At 41.5% G+C, this 19834-nt stretch overlaps 1 protein-coding gene across 6 annotated transcripts in view; it reads right to left on the bottom strand.

Moving 5' to 3' along the window:
- The window catches only part of LOC126985543 (C-Maf-inducing protein-like), a 125826-nt gene that overhangs the window by 80978 nt on the left and 25014 nt on the right, over positions 1–19834 (bottom strand). For 4 of the 6 annotated variants that reach the window (XM_050840639.1, XM_050840640.1, XM_050840642.1 and 1 more), the window contains exon 2: positions 4936–4974. The exons of the other annotated variants lie outside the window; for them this stretch is intronic. In XM_050840639.1, the coding sequence (XP_050696596.1) occupies positions 4936–4974 (39 nt within the window). The remainder of the gene's footprint in view (positions 1–4935; positions 4975–19834) is intronic. 6 annotated transcript variants of the gene reach the window in all.

The following is a 19834-nucleotide window of genomic DNA, read 5'->3' as shown; positions in this document are numbered from 1 at the left end:
ATTGAAGTTGATAAAGATAATAAAGATAATAAAGATAATAATAATAATAATAATAATAATAATAATAATAATAATAATAATAATAATAATAATAATAATAATAATAATAAGAAGAAGAAGAAGAAGAAGAAGAGGAGGAAGAAGAAGAAGAAGTAAAGAAGAGAAAGAAGAAGAGGAGAAATATAGATATGAAAAAGAAAAAGTAGAAGAAAAAGAACAAGAGAAAAAGGAAGAGGGAGAAAAAAAGAGGATGAAGAAGAAAAGAAGAAGAAAAAAGAATAGAAAAATCAAAATCATTATCATATTCTTTTCATCATTATTACAATCATTACTATTATCATCATTACACTCATTACTATTGTTATTTATTTTGCTTTTAATAACGTCAAAACTCACCCTGCAAATACCAACAACGTATAATTATAAATGTTAAATGAATAGCAGACCGACTATGAAACATTTCTGGCTTCAATTTCCGACGTGACAGATTTATTATTATTATTATTATTATTATTATTATTATTATTATTGGTGGTAGTAGTAGTAGTAGTAGTAGTAGTAGTAGTAGTAGTAATGATAATAATAATAATAATGATAATAATAATAATAATAGTCACCCTCACACCCTCCCCCGCGGTTCCAGTACACTCCGGGATCGGGTTGCGCCGCGGCCTGCTCGTGGGCACCGGGAACCTTGGGGCCGTGTTCGAATCCTAAGCCCACCAATTTGTTCTCACTCCTCCATTTAGTACGCACGCCAACTCGCCTAAACTCAGAGATGAACCCCCAGTACCCTGTTTTGCGCGATGTTCAGGGTCGATTTCTTCAACATTTCGGAGCCCAAACACACCCGAAATTGACCTCTTTTTTTATTTATTTTACAACAAAGGTGACAGCTCAAGGGCACTAAAAAAAAGGAAACAAAAATAAAAAAGAAAGCCCGCTACTCGCTTTTGGCCGCTCCTTATAAGTCTTTCTTGGGAGCAGTGATTTTCGAGCTTATTTTTTTTCATTATTGCCTTATTTTTTTGCCCTTGAACCGTTTCCTTTACTGTATAAAAAACTTACTTAGGCGTTTTTTTTTTTTTTTCATTTCCACGGGTAGTTTGACGTCCCTGGTGGTGGTCTAACTCTTCTTCTGTACCGCGAACGTGAAAAAAAGGTTAATCACCCGATAAAAATAAAAAAATAAATCATAGTTTTTTTTTTTTTTTCCATTTCCACGGGTAGTCTGACGTCCCTGGTGGTGGTCTGACTCTTCTTCTGTACCGCGAACGTGAAAAAAAAGCAGTTAATCACCCTAAAAAAAACAAAAAAACTTGTAGGCCTTTTTTCTTCATTTCCACGGGTAGTTTGACGTCCCTGGTGGTGGTCTGACTCTTCTTCTGTACAGCGAACGTGAAAAAAAACCCAGTTAATCACCCGATAAAAAAAGAAAAACTTGTAGGCTTTTTTTCCATTTCCACGGGTAGGCTAATTCAACGTCTGACTCTTCCATTGTACCGTGAACAAAAAAACAAAAAAAAAAACACCCATAAAAACCCGGTTAATTTCGGTTTCGGGTTTGGAAATAGTTGAAGTGGCAGGTGGAAACTCTTCTGTACCGAGAACGTGAAAAAACACCCAGTTAATCACCCGGGTAATCACGGTTTCGGGCTTGGGGATAATTGATATGACGGGCGGAAACGTCTAAGAATACCGAATTAGCCTGCATGTAACGATTTCTAGCCACTGTTGCCAGATTGTCGTACTCAGAGCATAGTATTTACCGGTTTCTGACGCCTAACTATTGCCAAGAAACATTAGGAATTAACTATTTTAACGATAATTATAAGTGAATCTCCTTATTGGGGTCCACGAGAGAGTTTTTGGGTCCAAAGTCGGTAAATATAAGAGGCTGAATAAGACAATCTGGCACGTTGTTTCTAGCTTGACTGTACGATATTTTTTTGCGTCTCCGTGTTCGTGTTGCGTCCTGCCGCGTGTGTTGCCGATGACGGAGAAGGACATACCGGGAAGGCTCTGTTTAGGAAGCCGCCGATATCACGCTACAGAACAGAAATATCCGTTATTTTAGAAAGCCTGAGCTATTTATAGTAAGAAACATGAGTTATCCTACACTTTATGACCTCAGCTATTTAAGTAATCTATAATCTGAGGTATTTGCGTATGTTTTAGAAGGTCTGTGCTATTTATATTAAGAAAAATGAGTTATCTATGCAATTTAGACCCTTGGCTATCAAAATAATCTATAATCTGAGGTATTTGCGTATGTTTTAGAAGGTCTGTGCTATTAATATTAAGAAAAATGAGTTATCTATGCAATTTAGACCCTTGGCTATCAAAATAATCTATAATCTGAGGAATTTGCTTATATCTTAGAAGGTCTGTGCTATTAATATAAATAAAACTGTTATCTAAGCACTTTAATCCCTCGGCTATCTAAATACTCTATAATATGAGGTATTTTGAGTATGTTTTAGAAGGTCTGTGCTATTTATATTAAAAAAAAATGAGTTATCTATGCACTTTAATCCCTCGGCTATCTAAATAATCTATACTCTGAGGTATCTGCGTATGATCATTAGTACAGATTCAGAAAGCTTGAATTACAGATACACATTACTTTATTTGCTTTTTATTTTCTCAGTTATTTCATTTATTCATCTATAGTTTATTTTATCTCTCAGTTGCTTATCCGACACGTTGCTTGTTTTATATATATTTTGCTCTATTTTCTCATTCATTCATCTACGTTAGTTTTCCCATATTTCATTCACTGTGCTTAGTTTCTCCACGCTCCATTTCATCACCAAGCTTTCTCTCTCGTCACGGATTTGGATTTATGGGTACTCGGTCCGGGGTCACGAGGTGGGAGGGAGAGAGAGACGAGGAAGACGCGAGACCTTCGGGTTAAAATTAGCACCAGTTTACGTTCCCTGTCTTCCCAAGTTACAACCGCCTCCTGTTGCCTATCACTCGTCAGCTGCTTCATCACCCCCGCCCCCTCTCTCTCTCTCTCTCTCTCTCTCTCTCTCTCTCTCTCTCTCTCTCTCTCTCTCTCTCTCCTCATCCTTCTTTGATTTTTTCGTCTTTTATCTCGTTCTCGTTATTCTCTCTCTCTCTCTCTCTCTCTCTCTCTCTCTCTCTCTCTCTCTCTCTCTCTCTCTCTCTCTCTCTCTCTCTCTCTCTCTCTCTCTCTCTCACTCTCTCTCTCTCTCTCTCTCTCTCTCTCTCTCTCTCTCTCTCTCTCTCTCTCTCTCTCTCTCTCTCTCTCTCTCTCTCTGTCACAAGCCTACTGCAATCTAAGCCTTACTGTTCCCCTCCTCCTCCTCCTCCTTCTCCTCCTCCTCCTCCATCTATTATTACGTCAATGTCTGTCTCTCTCCTTATGTCTCTGTTAGTTAGGTTTATTTTGTCTGTCTGTCTGTCTGTCTGTCTGTCTGTTTACGTGGTTTCAATAATTATCAAGAGGGTTTTAATAGCTCTATCTACTTATATACTTGTCTTACTACAACTACTACTACTACTACTACTACTACCAATAATAATAATAATAATAATAATAATAATAATAATAATAATAATAATGATGATGACAGCGGCAAAGGAAGTCATAAATTATACGCTTGATAGTGTTTTGATTATGTTTCCGCTGCTTGCTATTAGGTGCATGTGTGTGTGTGTGTGTGTGTGTGTGTGTGTGTGTGTGTGTGACCTTAAACCTACAGTCCACAAAACCTAAAACAAGAAAACAATCAAACAAATACGAAACTTCTTTAAAAATCCCTTCAAAACCAAAACTAAAATAAAAATAAATATAAAAATTGAAAAACCTTAAAAATCATCCCGAAAAAAATCAAAAATCATCCTTAATAATAAAAAACCTGAAAACCTCAAAAAATACCCCTCCAAAAACAATAAAAACAAAAACAAACAAATAAAAAAAAATATCCCTCCAAATAAAAACCAAAACCAAAAAATGAAAAACAAAACCCAAAACGAAGCACCGAACACCCGGGTCCGAAGCTTCGAAACACGTCAATTGAAAGAGCGAGTGAAACATCTGGCGCTCGTTCAGACAGATTAACCGCTTCCTGCCCTGATGATGGTGGAGGTGGAGGAGGAGGAGGAGGAGGTTGAAAAGGATACAGAAGATAACGGGAGGGGAATGGAGGAAAACACACGAGGGAAGAGACAGGAGGACAGGAAGGGGGAGGGAAAGAAGAGATAAAAGAGAAGATGGAAGGGAGAGAAATGAGATGAAAGGCGGAAAAAAAGAGAAAAGAAGAGAAATGAGAAGAAGAAAGTGAGTGGAGAAGAGGGAGAAGAAGAGACGTAGAGAGGAGGGAAAGGAAGGAAGGAAGAAGACGGAGAGAGAAAGGAAAATGGAAGGGAGAAAGGGAGGAAGAAAGGGAGGAAGGGGAAGAAGTGGAGAGAAAGAAAGAGGAGGGAAGGAGGGGAAGAAAGGAAGGGAAGAAAGGAAGGGAAGGAAGGGAGGGAAGAAAGGAAGGGAAGGAGAGGTGACGTAAATGATTCGACGAAGAGAGAGAGAGAGAGAGAGAGAGAGAGAGAGAGAAGCACTGAGTCTAGTTGTTCAATGACGTCAGAGGAGAGGACAACAGATGAAGGGTTCCTCTCTCTCTCTCTCTCTCTCTCTCTCTTTTAATCTGTACATGAAAAAATGAGAAAAGAAGAAGAAAATGAAGAAAAAGAAGAAAAGAAGTAAGAAAAGATGATGAAGAAGAAAGGAGAAAGAGAAAAAAACAGCAGGAAATAAACAAGAAGAAGAAGAAGAAGAAGAAGAAGAAGAAGAAGAAAAAAGAAGTAACGACATCTCAAGAAAAAAAGAAAACACACACACACACACACACACACACACACACACACACACACACACACACACACACACACGCACACACACACATTACTTACTATCACGCTCTTCCCCGAGTCGTCATACTGTAAACTGACCTGAAACAAAAGAGAAGCGAAGCAGCGTCAGTCAGTGAGTCGAAACAGCAAACGAACCCTTTAAAGATTCGATCCCTTAGCGCTAAAATGATAATAGTACTGAACTTAATTTAGGGTTTAAGTAAGGGCAAGAACAAGGTTGGGAAAAGTAAGATTTCTTGGATTTTTTTTCACTTTTCTTTTTTGGATTTTGAGAAAGTTCGAATTTGTAGCTCATGGAAAAGTTTGAATGATGGAAATATGAAGTTCTTTTTTTGTCTGTTTTTTTTGTGTGTATTTTTGTCTTATTTTGGGGGGGATTTTGTGAAAGTCAGAATTCGTAGTTGATTTAAAAGTTTGGAAGATGGAAATACTGAACCTTTTTTTTTTGGTTTGGTTTTGATAAAGGAATAATTGAACGGAATGAAGATGAAGTAATAGTAATGATAGTAGTAGTAATAATAATAATAATAGTAGTAATAATAATGATGATAATAATAGCAATAATGACACATACTAGACTACACTAATATTACACACCTTAATACCAGAACTACATTATAATTAGCTAAAGGGAAAGTGATAACCATGCAAATAGGGAAAAATAACAGTAATGATGATGATGATGATGATGAATATATTAATAATGCTAAAATAGATAAGTAAAAAAACACACATGAGATCGTATCAATAACAACAACAACAACATCCTCTAATCATCATCAACATCAATACATGCAGACAGAGAGGGAACAACAACAACAACAACAACAATAATTAAACCCCACGAAATAGTAAAAAAAAAGTAAATAACAACAAACAAGAAAAACATCAATAATAAATCCGCGTCATCCTCTCTTCCACCTCCTCCTCCTCCTCCATCTAATCTTCCTCTTTCTCTTCCTCCTCTTCCTCCTCCTCCTCCTCCTCCTCCTCCTCCTCTTCTCCTCCCCCAAACTCATCTTCTAATTAGATTCAATGGCCCTTTTTTTTTTCTTTAATCATCCCCTAAAACCCTTCTCCTCCTCCTCCTCCTCCTCCTCCTCTTCCTCCTCCTCCTTTCCTGCCAACTTTTTCCTATTTTACCCCCAGAATAAGAAAGGTAATTCTCTCTCTCAGCGATAAAACCAAATATAACGCCAAAAATGACAATAATAATAATAATAATAATAATAATAATAATAATAATAATAATAATAATAATGATAATGATAAAGACACTAACGAGGCTAATTAATTAATGAGGTCTTTTAATTTAGGTTAATAGTGTGTGTGTGTGTTTAACGAGAAAAACGGAGCTCTTACTTAATTAAAACTACGAAACACACACACACACACACACACACACACACACACACACACACACACACACACACGAACACGCACACAGGTATATATAACATTAATTAGCATAAGGCGCAAAACAAACACCAAATTAATTAACAACTTAAAAAAAAAACAGAAAAGGGAGACAAAAAGGAGGAGGAGGAGGAGGAGGAGGAGTAGGAGGAGGAGGAGGAGGAGGAGGAGGGAAATTCTTCGTCGTCGGAAAATATCTGTAGGGCTAATTAAGAGAGAGAGAGAGAGAGAGAGAGAGAGAGAGAGAGAGAGAGAGAGAGAGAGAGAGAGAGAGAGTAGATAAAGAGAGGATAGATAAAGGTAGACAGAGAAACAGCCCTCTCCCCCCCTTTCTCTCTCTCTCTCTCTCTCTCTCTCTCTCTCTCTCTCTCTCTCTCTCTCTCTCTCTCTCTCTCTCTCTCTAATAACGAAGCCAATCCCGTTTACCTTGATATTACAGGGAAGGGTCAAGGGGAGGGGACGGGTTTAAGGGAGGAGGAAGAGGAGGAGGAGAAAAGGAGGAGGAGGAGGAGGAGGAGGAGGAGGAAGAGGAGGAGGAGGAGGAAAGACGTAAGGAAAAGGAAGAGAGAGAGAGAGAGAGAGAGAGAGAGAGAGAGAGAGAGAGAGAGAGAGAGAGAGAGAGAGAGAGAGAGAGAGAGAGAGAGAAGGCGGTATATGTTTCCTTTTGGTTCATCTCTCTCTCTCTCTCTCTTTGAACGGAAAAAAACAATACAGAAAAAAGAAATAAACACGAACATCGGAAGAACAAATAATAATAATAATAATAATAATAATAATAATAATAATAATAATAATAATAATAATAATAATAATAATAATAATAATAATAATAATAATAATAATAATAATAATGCCTCTAAACAAGACATTAAACAAGAAAAATAAAAAAATAAAACATCAGGAAATCAATATTTGTGAAACGTAAAATAAATAAAATAAAGAGAAACAGGAAGAGGAGGAGGAGGAGGAGGAGGAGGAGGAGGAGGAGGAAGGAACATTGAAGGAGATAACAAGTTGTGTGGAGATAAAAGAGAGGGGGCGGCAGGAAAAGAGAGAGAGAGAGAGAGAGAGAGAGAGAGAGAGAGAGAGAGAGAGAGAGAGAGAGAGAGAGAGAGAGAGAGAGAGAGAGAGAGAGAGAGAGAGAGATTAAAGTCTGGGTGATTGACAAGAGGGAAACGAAAGGGTTGAGGGAACGAAGGAAGGAAGAAAAGAAAGAAAAAAATGAAAGGAGGAAAGAGATGGAAAGAGAAGAGAAAGAGAAAGAGATAATTTTACAGAAGAACAAATGTACGAAGAGGAATAAGAGGAAGAGAAAATGTGATAATGAAGAAGAGGAAGAGAGGAGATGAAGAAGGAAGGAAGTGGAGGAGGAGGATAGAAGGGAAGGTAGAGGAGGACAAGGAGAAATGAGAGAAGGAAAATGTGAAAAATGAGGAAGAAGAAGGAGAAAGAGAAGGAAGGAAGGAAGGAAGAGGAGGAGGAGGATAGAAGGGAAGGTAGAGGAGGGCGAGGCAAAGAAAAACAAAAACAAGGAAAAATGAGAGAAGGAAAATGTGATTAATGAGGAAAAAGAAGGAATAAGAGAAGAAATAAGAGAAGGAAGGGAGGAAAGGAGGGAAGGCAGAGGAGGAGGAAGAAAAGGAGGAGGAAAAATAATGTGATAAAGGAGAGGAGGAAGGGAAGGAAGGAGAGGAAGGAGAAGGAAGGAGGAAGGAGAAGGAAGGAGAGGAGGAAGGAGAGAAGGAGAGAAGGAAGGAAAGGAGGGAAGGAGAGAAGGAAGGAGAGAAGGAAGGAGAGAAGGAAGGAAAGGAGGGAAGGAGAGAAGGAAGGAGAGAAGGAAGGAGAGAAGGAAGGAAAGGAGGGAAGGAGAGAAGGAAGGAGAGAAGGAAGGAAAGGAGGGAAGGAGAGAAGGAAGGAGAGGAGGAAAGGAGAGAAGGAAGGAGAGAAGGAAGGAAAGGAGGGAAGGAGAGAAGGAAGGAGAGAAGGAGGGAAAGAAGAGAAGGAAGGAAAGGAGGGAAGGAGAGAAGGAAGGAAAGGAGGGAAGGAGAGAAGGAAGGATAGAAGGAAGGCAAGGAGGGATGGAGAGAAGGAAGGAGAGGAGGGAAGGAGAGAAGGAAGGAGAGGAGGGAAGGAAGGAGAGGAAGGAGAGAAGGAAGGAGAGGAGGAAGGAGAAGGAAGGAAAGGAGGAAGGAGAGAAGGAGAGAAGGAAGGAAAGGAGGGAAGGAGAGAAGGATGGAGAGAAGGAAGGAGAGAAGGAAGGAGAGAAGGAAGGAGAGGAAGGAGAGAAGGAAGGAGAGGAGGGAAGGAGAGAAGGAAGGAGAGGAGGGAAGGAGAGAAGGAAGGAGAGAAGGAAGGAAAGGAGGGAAGGAGAGAAGGAAGGAGAGGAGGGAAGGAGAGAAGGAAGGAGAGAAGGAGGGAAAGGAGAGAAGAAAAGGAGAGAAGGAAGGAGGAGGAAGGAGAGAAGGAAGGAGAGAAGGAGGGAGAGAAGGAGAGAAGGAAGGAGAGGAGGGAAGGAGAGAAGGAAGGAAAGGAGGGAAGGAGAGAAGGAAGGAGAGAAGGAAGGAAAGGAGGGAAGGAGAGAAGGAAGGAGAAGGAGGGAAAGGAGAGAAGGAAGGAGAGAAGGAGGGAAAGGAGAGGAGAGAAGGAGAGAAGGAGGGAAAGGAGAGGAGAGAAGGAGAGAAGGAAGGAGAGGAGGGAGGGTACAAATGTTTACCAAAGGGTATTTTAAACTCTTGTAAATCTTCCCTCCTCTTCCCTCCTCCCTCCATCCCTCCTTCCTTCCCTTCCTTCCTTCTCCATAGCTCAAAACCGTCCTTCATTTCCTGCACTCATTTTTCCTTCCCTCCTCCATCTTTTTTTCCATTTCTTTTTTTCCTTTTTTTCTTTTTTTCAATTTTCTTTCTTTTTTTTCATTTCCTTAATTCTTCCTCCATCTTCCTTGTTTTACCATTTTTTTCTAAATTTTCAGATCATTAATTTCAGATCTTTTATTTTATTTCATTTCCTATTTATTTTATTTTGTCTTTCATTCTTTTATTTTTCATTTTATTTTGGGATGTTTTTTCATTTTATTTCAGTCTTTTTCAGGAATATTTTTGTAGATTTTCATTTTTTCTGTCATTTCCCGTATTTTTTCGATTTTCTTTTATTTTTGTGATTCTCTGATTATTATTTTTGGATATATATTTTCATTTCGGTTTAGTTTTGTTTTATTTTTATTTCTGGTTCTCCCTTCCTCTCTGTCTGTCTGTCTGTCTCTATATATCGTCAGTTCTATATATTATTCAACCATAAAGAGGAAAAAAGATTGGTCAGTATGGTTTGATGGTGGCGGCGGTGGTGGTGGTGGTGACAGTCGTGGTGGTGATAGTGGTGACTGTGATACTGGTGGTGGTGATTCTGGTGGTGGTGGTGGTGGTGGTTGTGGTGGTGGTGGTGGTGGTGGTGGTGGTGGTGGTTGTGGTGGTGGTGGTGGTGGCGTCCTTGGCATGGCAGAATTAAAGCTGACCGGTTAGAACACCACCACCACAAAGATCATCACCACCACCACCCCCCACCACCCCCACCCCCACCACTCTGCTACCACTTTCAACACCACCACCACAAAGATCATCACCACCCACCATACCACCACCACCACTCTGCTACCACCTTCATCACCACTTTCAACACCACCACCACAAAGATCATCACCACCACCACCCACCACCACCACCACCACCACTCTGCTACTATCTTCATCACCACTTTCAACACCACCACCACAAAGATCATCACCACCACCACCCACCACCACCACCACCACCACTCTGCTACCACCTTCATCACCACTTTCAACACCACCACCACAAAGATCATCACCACCACCACCACCACCACCACTCTGCTACCACCTTCATCACCACTTTCAACACCACCACCACAAAGATCACCACCACCACCACCACCACTCTGCTATCACCTTCATCACCACTTTCAACACCACCACCACAAAGATCATCACCACCACCACCACCACAAAGATCACCACCACCACCACCACCACTCTGCTACCACCTTCATCACCACTTTCAACACCACCACCACAAAGATCATCACCACCACCACCACCACCACCACTCTGCTACCACTTTCAACACCACCACCACAAAGATCATCACCACCACCACCACCACCACCACTCTGCTACCACCTTCATCACCACTTTCAACACCACCACCACAAAGATCATCACCACCCACCATACCACCACCACCACCACCACTACCCACCACCACCACCACCACCTCTGCTACTACCTTCATCACCACCACCTTGAACACCACTATTACCGTCACCTCCAATTCCTTAACCACGGGCCTTTAAATTCATCACCACTCCATCAACTCCATTACAAGCAGGACCGCCCTTATTAATTCTCAACACCATCATCACCACCTCCTCCACCACCTCCATCACCTCCACTTCTATCTCCACCATCAATGAGTTCACTGCCTATAACATTACCATCTCCTCCTCCTCCTCCTCCTCCTCCTCCTCCTCCTCCTCCTCCTCTTCCACCTCCTCTTCCTCCTCCAAAGCGAGTATTCCGTTCATCATCACCGTCATCATCACCATTATCATCACCACCACCGAGAGAGAGAGAGAGAGAGAGAGAGAGAGAGAGAGAGAGAGAGAGAGAGAGAGAGAGAGAGAGTATCATCACTCACCCCGAGAGAGAGAGAGAGAGAGAGAGAGAGAGAGAGAGAGAGAGAGAGAGAGAGTTCATCACCACCATCATCATCACCATTATCATCATCACCCCCGAGAGAGAGAGAGAGAGAGAGAGAGAGAGAGAGAGAGAGAGAGAGAGAGAGAGAGAGAGAGAGAGAGAGAGAGAGAGAGAGAGAGAGAGAGAGAGAGAGAGAGAGACAGGTGTGTAGGTAATCACAGGTGCTCTTCCTGACCACACACACACACACACACACACACACACACACACACACACACACACACACACACACACACACACGAACACACACACACACACACACACACACACACACACACACACACGAACACACACACATCAGATTGCGTAATGCCTATCCTTTCTACGTCATCCCGCACCCCCCTTTCCTCCCCCCTCCCCTTCCTCCCCTTCCCTTCCCTTCCCTTTCCCTTTCCTTCTCTTCCTCTTATCCTACATTCACTTTCATCCTCCCCTTCCCTTCCTTGCTCAAGTTACCTCCTTCCTCTTCTCCCTACGCCCCCAAGGGCAGTCTTCCTTCCTCCTCCTCCTTCTTCCCTTCCTCTCCCCTCCCCCCGTTTCTCTTAAGGTCGTCTCTCACAGCGATAAAGGTGTAAATATAGATCCAAGTGGTGTGAACTTTCTCAAACCTTCCGCCCACAACACACTCCCCTGCAACTCCACTACTACTACTACTACTACTACTACTACTACTACTACTACTACTGGGACTGTTGTTGATGTGTTTACTGATGTTTCTACTACTACTACTACTACTACTACTACTACTACTACTACTGGGACTGTTGTTGATGTGTTTACTGATGTTTCTACTACTACTACTACTACTACTACTACTACTACTACTACTACTACTGGGACTGTTGTTGATGTGTTTACTGATGTTTCTACTACTACTACTACTACTACTACTACTACTACTGGGACTGTTGTTGATGTGTTTACTGATGTTTCTACTACTACTACTACTACTACTACTACTACTACTACTACTGGGACTGTTGTTGATGTGTTTACTGATGTTTCTACTACTACTACTACTACTATCATTACTTTTTTTTTACAGTGAAAGAGGTAGTTTAAGGGTTGCTATTACTACTACTACTACTACTACTACTACTACTACTACTACTACTACTACTACTACTATTACTACTACTGCTACTACTACTACTACTACTACTACTGGGACTGTTGTGGATGTATTTATTGATGTTTCTACTACTATTACTATCATTACTATTTTTTTTACAGTAAAGGAGGCAGTTCAAGGGATACTATTACTACTACTACTACTACTACTACTACTACTACTACTACAATGAGACGCAGAATCGCTCCATCTCGTCATCTTTTTACTACTAGCTACTACTGCAAATACTTAAAATTCTCTCTCTCTTCTATGACCTCAGCGCGTACCCACCAGCTTACGTGACCCAAATATCAAACGGAGAGGAACAAAAAAAAACAAAAACATGAAAACAACAAAAAATAAAAGTTTGACAATAAAATCCAAAATAAAAGGATTGAAGAAACGAATAAAAAAGAGGATGAAAAAAAAGTTAATCATATTCAACAACAACAACAACAACAAAAAAAAATAATCACGTGACTCAGAAATATGAAGAGAGAGAGAGAGAGAGAGAGAGAGAGAGAGAGAGAGAGAGAGAGAGAGAGAGAGAGAGAGAGAGAGAGAGAGAGAGAGAGAGAGAGAGAGAGAGAGAGAGAGAGAGAGAGAGAGAGGAGTTGAGTAAATAGATGTTTGTGTTGTTGTTGTTGTTGTTGTTGTAGTAGTAGTAGACGTAGTAGTAGTAGTAGTAGTAGTATCATTATCAATCTTCTTATTTTTCTTCTTCTTCTTCTTCTTCTACTTCTTCCTCTTTCTATTTTTAATCACCTTCTTCCTCTTCTTCTTCTTGTTATTCTTATTATCATCATTATTATTACAGACATGAGGAGAGGAGGAGAAGGAGGAGGAGGAAGAGGAGGAGAAGACAATAGGAGGAGGAGGAGAAATCTTGAGGTATTGATTCTTAGTGGAAGGAAGGAAGGAAGGAAGGTAGGGAGGGAGGAAAGACGGGAAGCGAAAGGGGAGATGGAGAGAAGGAAAAAAATAACATTAGATAAGAGAGAGAGGAAGAAAAAGTGCAGATGAAAGGAGGAGGAAGAGGAGGGGAGGAGGAGAGATGGAGGAAGGTTTGATAAAGGAGAGAAAAAAGGGAAAGGGAAGATAGAAAGAGAGGGAGAGAGGAAGGAAAAGGGGAAAATGTGAGGAGGAGGAAGAAGGAAGGAAGAGAGATGAAGGAAGGCTTGATAAAGGAGAAAAAAAGGGAAGAGAAGGAGGGAATGAAGGGGAAGGAAGGGAAGGGGAGAGGAAGAATAGGAAGGAAGGGAAGGGGAAGAAATGAGGAGGAAGGAAGGGGAGATGAATGGGAAGGGAAGGGAAAGGGAAGAAAAAGAGAGAGGAAGGGAAGAGAACGAGGGTGAAGGAGGGGAAGGGAAGGGAAGAAAGGGAGGGGAGAGAGAGAAAGGAAGAGAAGGGGAGAGAGAGAAGGAAAAAGGAGAGAAGAATATAATGTTTCCTATTCTTCATCACCACCACCATCACCACCACCAATGTCATCACCCTCAAAACCAACACCATTTTCCAGACATAACATCCCCCATCACACACACACACACACACACACACACACACACACACACACACGCACACACAAGAGGTCAGAAGCAGCGCCATAATTTCTTCGTGATGGTGTTTCTTATGAGGCTGAAAGAGGAGGAGGAGGAGGAGGAGGAGGAGGAGGAGGAACACGAGAGCGGAAGGAAGAGGAGGATAAGGAGGAGGAAGATAACGAGAAAAAGATGTCGTGATTGAAGCCTGAAGAAGGAGGAAGAGGAGGAGGAGGAGGAGGAGGAGGAGGAGGATTTGGAGGATGTGAAGGAGGAAACAGAAGAGGAAGAAAACTGAAGGAGGAAAGAAGGGAGGAAAAACACAAGAAATAGGAGACAAATGAGAAATGAAGGAAGGGAAATGGAAGAGGAAGAAAAGGAGAGGAGGAAAGGGAAATGGAGAAAGAGAAGGAAGATGAGAGAATGAGGAGAAGATGGAGAGGGAGATAAAGGAGAGGAGAGAAAGGAAGGGAAAAGAAGGAAGAGAAAATAAGTAAACGAAAAGAAAGGAGAAAGAGGAAGAGGAGAGAGAGGGAAAGAAGAGGATATGGAGGAACAGGGAAGGGGAAGGAAAATAACTAAAGGAAAAGAGGACAAGAGAGAGAGAGAGAGAGAGAGAGAGAGAGAGAGAGAGAGAGAGAGAGAGAGAGAGAGAGAGAGAGAGAGAGAGAAGGAGGAGGAGGAAGAGGAGGAGGAAGAGAGAGAGAGAATGGTGGGGTGGGAAAAGTCAATGTTGAGGTCATATTGAGAAAACCAGCATCCAGTCATGACCTAATCTCCCTCATCTCAGAACCTTGACCTCCGGATGCTAACGAGAGGTCACGTGGGGGGGATGGAGGCGGCTCGTGACCTCTGACCTCTTACCTCACACGGCATGACCCAAGAGAGGCACGGAGGGAGATAATGAAGTAAGGGAGGAAAAAAAAAGAGAGAAGAGAAGGAAGATAGGAAGGAAGGAAGGTCAGGTGAAAAGAGGAAGGAAAATGAGGGAAAATAGTAAAAGAAAGAAGGAAAAAAGAAGGAAAGAGAATAACTGAGACAGATGCGAGGAAGGAAAATGAGCAAAGAATATGAAGGAAGGAAAGAAGGAAGGAAAAAGGAAAAAAAAGAGGGGAGGATAAAGAAGGAAAAATGTAAAAGAGGTAAGAAGGAAGGAAGGAAGGAAGGAAAAAAGATGGAAATAAAGGAAAAATGACGCGGATAAGAGGAAGGAAAATGAGCAAAGAATAGGAAGGAAGGAAGGAAAAAAGGAAAAAAAGGAAAAAGAGGAGGCGGATAAGGAAGGAAAAGAGAAAAAAAAGAAAGGGAGGGAAAAAAAGAAAAGAGACAAGGAAGGAAGAAAATTCAGGCGAAGAGGGGAAGGAAAAAGGAAAAATAATAGGAACGAAGGAAAAGGAAGGAAGAAGAGAAAAGGAAAAAGTGCAAAAAAAAGTAAGGAGAAGGAGATAAAAAAAGAGAAGTGGAGGAAGGAACAGAACTGAAGCAAAAAAAAAAAAACATGAGGGAGAGGGAAAGTGGAGGAAAAAAACATGAGGGAGAGGGAAAGTGGAGGAAAAAAAACATGTGGGAGAGGGAAAGTGGAGGAAAAAAAACGTGAGGGAGAGGGAAAGTGGAGGAAAAAAAACATGAGGGAGAGGGAAAGTGGAGGAAAAAAACATGAATGATATGGAAAGAGAGAGAGAGAGAGAGAGAGAGAGAGAGAGAGAGAGAGAGAGAGAGAGAGAGAGAGAGAGAGAGAGAGAGAGAGAGAGAGAGAGAGAGAGAGAGAGAGAGAGAGAGAGAGAGAGAGAGAGAGAGAGAGAGAGAGAGAGAGAGAGAGAGAGAGAGAGAGAGAGAATAAACAACGAAAAAAAGGGAAAGTGAGTGAGAAAGGGAAATTAAATTGGAAATAAGTCACGTGAGGAAAAGATATGAACCAATGTAAAAAAAAAATCTGTATTCATCACCTGTTTGTGTTTTTGGAGCACACACACACACACACACACACACACACACACACACACACACACACACACACACACACACACACACACACATAAACAAACACGCAAAAAGAGACAGCGGCAAGTTAAAACAGGAAGTGCTACAGGAATTTAATACACACACACACACACACACACACACACACACACACACACACACACACACACAGGATTGAGTACATAGGGAAAAAGATGGAGGAGAAAGAGAAATTGGAGAAAGAAGGGAACGAAAGGGGAAGGAGGAGGAAGAGGAGGAGGAAGAGGAGAAAGAGGAAGGTTGAGATAGACACCATTACTACTACTACTATTACTGCTACTACTACTGTTGTTTTTATTGGTGGTGGTGGTGGTGATAGATAGATAGATAGAGTAAATAAAAACATGAGTAATATTCTCTCTCTCCCACGCTACGCCACTGCTCACTTCCTGCTCTCTCTCTGACATGCTTTCCTTTTTTCCGGGACACACACACACACACACACACACACACACACACACACACACACACACACACACACACACACACACACACACACACACACAATGTAAAACTGACATATATAATTAGATAAGTATATACGAGGATAAAGAAAAAGAAAAAAGAACAATAGAGAAGAAACGAAGAGGAGGAGGAGGAGGAGGAGGAGGAGGAGGAGGAGGAGGAGGAGGAGGAGGTGTTACTGACCCATTACAAGTGTGTCAAGGTTACGGCGTCTCCTCCTCCTCCTCCTCCTCCTCCTCCTCTTTCACTATCCTCCAGCATCCATCTCTGTTTTCAAGTCTCTCTTAATGAATAGAAGACAAAAGAAAAAGATAAAGTAAAAAAGAAAAACAACATCCCAAAAAAGTTCAATAATTAAGAAAAATAAGTAAAGAAATAAAGCAAAAAAGAAAAGATACACTGTGTAAAGAAAGTAATAAGAAAAGTATCACGTTAAAACAAAACCCAAAAAAAAGAAAAAAAAAAGAATCAGTTCCCTGTTCTACAAAAAAAGTGTAACAGGAACCTACACACACACACACACACACACACACACACACACACACACACACACACACACACACACACACACACACACGGAAGAAAGTGAATGGGGAAGTTGAGGACAGGAAGGAGGAGGAGGAGGAGGAGGAGGAGGAGGAGGAGGAGGAGGAGGAAGGAAAGAGATGGGATGGGATGAGAGAGAGAGAGAGAGAGAGAGAGAGAGAGAGAGAGAGAGAGAGAGAGAGAGAGAGAGAGAGAGAGAGAGAGAGAGAGAGAGAGAGAGAGAGAGAGAGAGAGAGAGAGAGAGAGAGAGAGAGAGAGAGAGAGATGAAAACCAAATAAACAAACAAACAAATCTTCACTACAAAGCCCCCTATTATCATCATCATCATCATCATCATCATTATTATTATTATTATTATTATTATCAAAGTGTTACCTTGTTGTTTCAGGTTAATTAGTTACGTGAGAAGATAATGACAGGTGTTTACTTTCCATCCCGAAGAAGAGGAGAGGAAGAGGAGAGGAAGAGGAAGAGGAAGAGGAGAATAGAAGGGAAAGGAAGAGGAAGAAGGAGAGGAAGGGAACGAGAGAAGAGAAGAGGATAGGAGAAAGAGGATTGGAAAAGAAGACAAAGGAGAGGAGAGGAAAGAAGAGGGATAGGATAGAGAGGAGAAAATGGAAAGGAGAGGAGAAAGTAGAGGAATGAAGGTAAAGAGAAAAGAGAAGAGAGAAGAGGAGAGGAGAAAGAGGATTGGAAAAGAAGACAGAGGAAAGGAGAGGAGACGAAAGAAGAGGAGGAATACGACAGGAGAGGAAGAGAGGAGAAAATGGAAAGGAGAGGAGAGAAAGGAGAGGAAGGAAGGGAGAGAGAAAAGAGAAGAGAGAAGAGGGAGGAGGAGAGATAAAGGAGAAAAATGAAAAGAAATGAGGGATTAATGAGGTTTGCAAGAGAAGGAATGAGATATATAACTGGTAGAAGAGGAAGGAGATAAGAAAGAAAGGAAGAAAAGAAGAAAAACAAGAAGACAAATATAAACTAATTCTTGACTGTATCCTTGTTGAATCTGGATAAACTCGGCTTCAACAAGGACACAGGCAAAAATTGGTTAACTAACAGAGTGGTGGATGAGTGGAACAGGCCTGGCAGTCATGTGGTGAGCGCCAATACAATAGTTACACTCAAAAATAGATTAGGCAGTTTAATGTACAGTGAGGTTAGGTTAGGTTAGGTTCACAGGAGCTACCTTGTAAAACCCCACTGGCCTCTTGCAGACTCCTTACGTTCTTATGTTCTTAAAAGGAGAAAGAGAAAATTAGGGTAAAGGAGAAATTAAGTAAGGAAAACAAGGATGAAAAAAAAGGGAGAGGGATGAGAATGAGGGAAAAAGGGGAAGGATAAATGAAGGGAAGAGAAGGGGAGAATATTAGAGACAAGGAGAAATGAAGGAAGGAAAACAAGGATGAAAAAAAAGGGAGAGGGATGAGAATGAGGGAAAAAGGGGAAGGATAAATGAAGGGAAGAGAAGGGGAGAATATTAGAGACAAGGAGAAATGAAGGAAGGAAAACAAGGATGAAATAAAAGGGAGAGATGAGAATGAGGGAAAAGAGGGAGGGATAAATGAAGGGAAGAGAAGGGGAGGAGGGAGCGTACAAGACCATACATGGATAGCAGAGACCCTGAAAACCCTCCTCCTCCTCCTTCTTCCTCCCTTCCTTCCTCTCACGCTTTTTTTTTTACCCATTGAGACTCCTCCATTCATTTCCCTACTCTCTCTCTTTTTTTTTCATTTTTCTCTTTTTCTTTTGCTCCTGGTTTCTATTCTTCCTCCTCCTCCTCCTCCTCCTCCTCCTCCTTTTCCTTCCCTCACTCCTCCTCCTCCTATAGTGTTATCTCTTCTTCTTCGTCTTGTTTTTTTATCCTTTTTTTTTCTTCTTCTTCTTCCTCCTCCTCCTCCTCCTCCTCCTCCCCACCAGGTGTTTTCCGTAACTAGTGCCAGGTGTCAGTGATCGTGCAGGTGTATTATCTCTCTCTCTCTCTCTCTCTCTCTCTTCATCAAAGGGAAAATAAACAGCAAAAAAAAGTTAGAGAAAGCATCGAAAGGGAAAGACCAGAAAGAGGAGGAGGAGGAGGAGGAGGAGGAGGAGGAGGAGGAGGAGGAGGAGGAGGAGGAGGAGGACCCCATACATAGACCAGTGGTGGCTCCCGGAACTCGTCTGACTGAAGAGGAGGAGGAGGAGGAGGACTAGGAGGAGGAAGAGGAGGAGGAGGAGGAGGAGGAGGAGGAGGCTGCAAGGTCCTTCTTCAATATGGTGCAACGTAACTTAGAGGATCGAATTCTGTGTGTGTGTGTGTGTGTGTGTGTGTGTGTGTGTGTGTGTGTGTGTGTGTGTGTGTGTGTGTGTGTGTGTGACTTAATGACAGTGACGCCCAAGAAAGATTAAATTACATCTCCTTATAATTATACAACTTGCCTAATTATTTCTGGTCATAATTGCTGTTTTCCTCCTTCTCCTGTTTCTCCTCCTCCTCCTCCTCCTCCTCCTCCTTCCTCAACCTAATTTTTCTTTTCTTCTTCCTCTTCTAGTTTTCCTCAGTTTCCTCCTCTTCCTTCATTTGTCGTTTCCATTTTCTTTTTTCCTTTTTCTTTCTTATATTTTTCTTTCTTTTCTTTTCTTTATATTCATCTCTTTATCTTTCCTCCTCTTTCTTTCCTTCTTTCTCCATTTTTCCATCTTTTTTCCTCTTCTCCTTTTCCTTCTCGTTCTTCTTAATTGTTTTTTTCTTCCATTTTCTTCTCTTTATTCTTATTTTTTTCTTCTTTTCTCTTCATTCTTCCTTTCCTTGCTCTCTTTCTCTCTTCCTCTTCCTCCATTAGTTTCTATCTCCACTCTTCGTATATCTCCATTCCTCCTGCCTCCTCCTCCTCTTCTTCTTCTTCTTCTTCTTCTTCTTCTTCTTCTTCTTCTTCTTCTTCTTCTTCCTCTTCCTCCTCCTCACGTTCTTCTCTACTGTTTATCCTCCCTCATCCTTCTTCTCCTTCCTTAAATAAACAATCGGAGGGAATGAGGACGGGCAAATTACGTCACTCCTACGTCATCACCTGCTCCCTCTGACGTCATCGGAGGCT

Source organism: Eriocheir sinensis, chromosome 59 (assembly GCF_024679095.1).
Source record: "Eriocheir sinensis breed Jianghai 21 chromosome 59, ASM2467909v1, whole genome shotgun sequence".
Lineage (NCBI taxonomy): Eukaryota > Metazoa > Arthropoda > Malacostraca > Decapoda > Varunidae > Eriocheir > Eriocheir sinensis.
This window is presented reverse-complemented; position numbering and strand designations above follow the sequence as displayed.